At 48.1% G+C, this 5085-nt stretch overlaps 1 protein-coding gene across 1 annotated transcript in view; it reads right to left on the minus strand.

Moving 5' to 3' along the window:
* Positions 1 to 262: 262 nt before the first annotated feature.
* Lrrc38 (leucine rich repeat containing 38) overlaps positions 263 to 5085 on the minus strand; it is an 11423-nt gene continuing 6600 nt past the window's right edge. The window contains exon 2 of the mRNA XM_004657628.3: positions 263 to 1166. Within this exon, the coding sequence (XP_004657685.1) occupies positions 913 to 1166 (254 nt within the window). The 3' untranslated portion in view covers positions 263 to 912. The remainder of the gene's footprint in view (positions 1167 to 5085) is intronic.

Raw genomic sequence — 5085 nt, forward strand, 5'->3', positions numbered from 1 at the left:
GCACAATTAGCTTCCAGTGAGAGCCCGCTTCCTGGTGCACAGATGGTGAATTTCATCACTTGATAGAGGAAGCAAGAGAGCTTCCTAGAATCTCTGTAACACGGATATTCATCTTATGCAGGAAGGAGGACTCCACCCTCTGGACCGAATCCATCCCAAAGGCCCACTTCAAAACACACTGGCACACTGGAGATACGTGTTTTTTTGTTTTTTTTTTGGTGGGGGAGGGTTGAGGTAGGGTCTTGCTCTAGCTCAGGCTGACCTGGAATTCACTATGTAGTCTCAGGATGGCCTTGAACTCATGGCGATCCTCCTACCTCTGCCTCACAACTGCTGGGATTAAAGGCATGCGCCACCACGCCTGGCTTGGAGATAGGTTTTAACATGAATCTTAGGGGAGACACACACATTGTCTATTGCACTTAAGTTTATCTGTTCTCAGTCTACTATCCCAAGGCTGCTGGGGTTTGCCTGCTCCCATAGAGACTGATCTGAATTTGAATCTGTCCTGTGAGAACTGTCTCTCGGGAGGCAGGAGAGGGTTCCTGATCCCCAGTACAAGCCAGAATTAGAACGGCACAAATATTTCTGAGGTCAGAAGCTGCAAGTCCTCACATCTCCTTGGGAGGGTTTTTAAAGCTGTCAGCCCTGAAGCCTGACTCGGCCATCGTCTCACACACACAGGCTTCAACCTGGGAGGTGGGCTCCGCTCAGAAGGTTCCCTCCGTCCTTCCTGGCTCTCTGCTCTGCTGATTCTCTACTCTGGGATCTGAGGTCCCAGCAGGTGCGTCTAGACAAGCTCCGTCTGCTTCGCCGGCTGCCCGAGCAATGCTCCTGCCTTCGGCATCTCCCTCGCTCTTGGAGAGGGGCCACTGGGTGGGTGTGGGGGAGCAAGGAGAGGGGCGAGGTGGCTCAGTCGTCCTCATCATCATCGTCATCCTCCGCGTCCTTGTTGGGGGCGCACCTCTGGAAGCACTGCACCACGGTGGCCAGGAAGAAGCTGGAGATGATGGCCGCAATGGACACGGCCACGCCCGAGAAGATGATGATGAACAGGTCTGTGAGCGACAGGCTGAACTTGCACTCGCTGAAGCTGGCCTCCGACAGCTCCTGCAGGGCCACCCTTCGGTTCTCCACGGGCAGTGAGCACTGGATGGCCTCCAGACCTGGGGAGAGGCAGTCGGAATGGTGAGAGATTAAAAGGCAGCCTGAAATGGCCCCAACGTGTCCAAGGCAAAGCGGTGCAAGACAGACAGCAAACCTGAAATATCTCCCCTAAACTCGAAGAAGCTGGTTTAAAGGGACTTTTTGTTTTGTTTTGAGGTAGGGTCTCCCAGCTGGGAATTTAAACTTTTAAAAATAATTTTTTAGGGCTGGAGGGATGGCTTAGTGGTTAAGGTGTTTGCCTGCAAAGCCAAAGGACCCAGGTTCGATTCCCCAGGACCCAGATGCACAAGGGAGAGCATGCGTCTGGAGTTCGTTTGCAGTGGTTGGAGGCCCTGACATGCCCATTCTCTCTCCCTCACTGTTTCTCTGTCAAATAAATAAATATCACTAAATTACTGTAAGAGTTATCTGCTGAGGAGCTGAACTTGCCTTTGTTAGCAGATGAAAAATCCCAAAGAGAGAACTGTTCAGAAAGGGCCCAGAGGGGTGATAAGAAAAAGACAATGGTGGCACACGCCTTTAATCCCAGCACTCTGGGAGGCAGAGGTAGGAGGATTGCCATGAGTTCAAGGCCACCCTGAGACTACAGAGTTAATTCCAGGACAGCCTGGACCAGAGTGAGACCCTACCTTGAAAAACAAAACAAAAAAAAAAAAAAAAAAAAGAAAAGAAAAAGACAATTTAGACTAAAATAGAGTAAAATGGAGTTCGAGGTTAGGGTGACCCAATTACAGAAATGATTGATATGCAAGTTTTGAAAACTTGGTTTGAATCACATATACTGCACAAGCCAACTCAGCTAATTGCCATGTGTCTGGCTTCGGTAAAACCCAGCTGCTCTGCCCACCCCTGCCCACTGCTATGGCACCCGGGGCAGAGCTTCTTTTGATCTCAAGCTCTTTGGCCCCTGGGTAGATAAACTCTACTTTCATTGACACTGGCCTTGTAGTGATCTTTTCAGAGAAGTTCCATAACAATTTGGGCTGGAGAGATGGCTCAGTGGTTAAGGCACTGGCCTGCACAGCCCAACAACTGGAATTCAATCCCCCAGAACCCCACAGAAAGCCAGGTGCACAGAGTGGCGCATAAATGCATCTGGAGATCATTTGCACTGGCTAGAGGTCCTGACGTGCCCATTCTCTCTGTCTCTCTTTGTTTGCAAATAAATAAGTTAAATTAAAAATAAATAAATAAAATCAATCAGTTAATTTAAACTTGCATATGCATGGATGTATGTCACTTGTGTTGGCCTTTCCTGAGGGCACTGGGGAATTGAACCCAGGTCACAGGCTTTGCAAGAAAGCATCTTTAACTGTCAAGACATCTGTTCAGTCCAGAATTTAAACTTATTTTTTTTCTTTTTTGGATTTTTGAGGTAGGATCTCACTGTAGCCCAGACTGACCTGGAATTCACTCTGTAGTCTCAAGGTGGCCTTGAACTCACGGTAATTCCCCTACCCCAGCCTCCCAAGTGCTGGGATTAAAGGTGTGTGCCACCATGCCTTTAAATTTAAACTTTTTTAAAAAAAAGCCTTAGAGTAATCACATAGGAACAATCAGAGAATGCTGGTTATTCTGGACTCTGAAAGCTTAAGGGGCTGGGAGATGGCTCAGTCAGTGATGAGGACCTGTGTTCAATCCCTAGCCCTGAAATAAAAGACTGGGGATAAAGGCCTGTGCCTATAGTCCCAGTGCTGGGGAGCAGACAGGAGGATCCTAGAGGCGTGCTGGCCAGTCACTCTAACCTAACTGGTGAGCTTCGGGTAAATGAGGGACTCTGCGCAATGACCCACATGCACGTAGGTACACATGCATGTATGTGTGCCCACACGCACGCGCACACACACACACCCATGTAAAAAAATAGAAGTCCCAGTACTATCTTTGTGTGTATGTTTTGCTTTGTTTTGTTTGAGATGAGGTCTTTCTCTGTAGCCCAGGATGGCCTCAAGTTCTTGATCCTCCTGCCTTAGCCTCCCCAGTGCCGGGATGACAAGTGTGCAGACCATACCCATCTGTTTGGTAATCTTGAGATGCAGCTGCCTGGGTAAGGATGAACGCACCCCTTCTGTCTCAGGTTCAGGACCTCAGTTCAGACAGGGTAACGGGCAGCTACGGAGAGGAGGAGGAATGGCAGATGCCAAGGAGTGGGACCTGTGCTTCGTCTCCTCCTCACTGTTCTCGGGCAGAACAGAGTCGGGGCCTCATAGTAACCTCCCAGCCTGGAGAAGGGTGACTTGGCCTGGAGAGGTGGCATAAGGACGCACCTGAAAGTGACCTTCAGGTACAGCGTGGTACTTGCAAACTTTGGTGGATCACCGGAAGTCGGCACTAAAATACTGGTTCCCAGACACCACTCTTGCAGAACTAGATGCAAGAGGCCAGGGTCAGGCCCGCAACTCTGCTTTTTGTTTTGTTTTGTTTTGTTTTCAAAGTAGGGTCTCCCTCTAGCCCAGGCTGGCATTGAACTCACAGCAATCTCCCTACCTCTCTATCTCCATCCATCTCACTCTCTCTCAAGTAAACAATACATATAACATAATATAACTCACACACATTTAAAAAGGCCAGGGGTGATCACACACGAGGTCACCCTGAGACTACATAGTAAGTTCCAGGCCTGGGTTAGAGGGAGACCCTACCTCGAAAAAGCAAAACAAGCCAGGTGTGGTGGCTCACGTCTTTAATCCCAGCACTTGGGAGGCAGAGGTAGGAGGATTGCTGTGAGTTCAAGACCACTCTGAGACTACAGAGTAAGTTCCAGGCCAGTCTGGGTTAGAGGGAGACCCTACCTTGAAAAACCAAAAAAGAAAAACAAACAAAAAATCCAACTAGCTAAATAAAAAGAGAATGAATGAGAAAAGGGAGCAAAGCCCTGAGCAGAGCATCAGGAGCAGAGGGTGGGCACGTGTCCTGTAACCAGTGCTTCCATGGCCGCCACCCAGCGGTAGGCATGCTCCCCGTCACCTGGGGTGAAGGACATGGGTCGTAGAGGGATGGATTTATAACTTTTTATTTGATTGTTTTTAACTTCATTTATTTATTTGAGAGAGGAACAGCGAGACAGTGGCAGGCAAGAAGAGAGAGACAAAAATGGGTGTGCCAGGGCCTCTAGCCACTGCAATTGAATTCCAGATGCATGCATCACTTTGTGCATCTGGCTTTATGTGGGTACTGGGGAATTAAACTTGGGCCTTCAGGCTTTCAGCCTTTGTAAGCAAGCACCTTTAACTGCTGAACTATCTCCAGCCTGGCTTATGTAACATTTTAAAGACACCTCCCATAACTTGTACCTTATCTGTTAAGCTCTTTGGGAATTCCATGTGTGACCAAGTGAAGTATGGGGTAGGCGTGAGACTCTCGAGCAGGTGAATTCCACCCTTTCCTCCACTTGAGATGGATAAGGGAATGTTATAAAGAAATATTACTATTGGTATACAGGATGTAGTGCCTTGCAAATGTTACCTTTGATATGCAGGATGTGGTACCTTGCAAATGTTGCCTTTTTTTTTTTTTTTTTTTTTTTTATGTAGAGTCTCACTTCAGCCCAGGCTGACCTAGAATTCACTACATAGTCTCAGGGTGGCCTTGAACTCACAGCGATCCTACCTTTGCCTCCGATCCTACCTTTGCCTCCCGAGTGCTGGGATTAAAGGCCTGTGGCAAACGTTACCTTTGGTATGCTGAATACCTGACCATCTGCTTGAATGAGATGACTTTTGTAACTAGGCTCATGACTGTTGTCACATAGACTTGTTTAGCAATTTGTCCTTATAAACCCTGACCAGATGTAACTCTTGAGTTCCTAGCTTGAAGTGGAGTCCTGACCAGAAATAAATGCCTCTATTTATTAATATCATATTCGTGTTCGGCTGGTGAGTCTCTGAGTAACCCCAGACCCACTACACACTCACGTGG

This window comes from Jaculus jaculus, chromosome 5 (genome assembly GCF_020740685.1).
Source record: "Jaculus jaculus isolate mJacJac1 chromosome 5, mJacJac1.mat.Y.cur, whole genome shotgun sequence".
Taxonomy (NCBI): Eukaryota; Metazoa; Chordata; class Mammalia; order Rodentia; family Dipodidae; genus Jaculus; species Jaculus jaculus.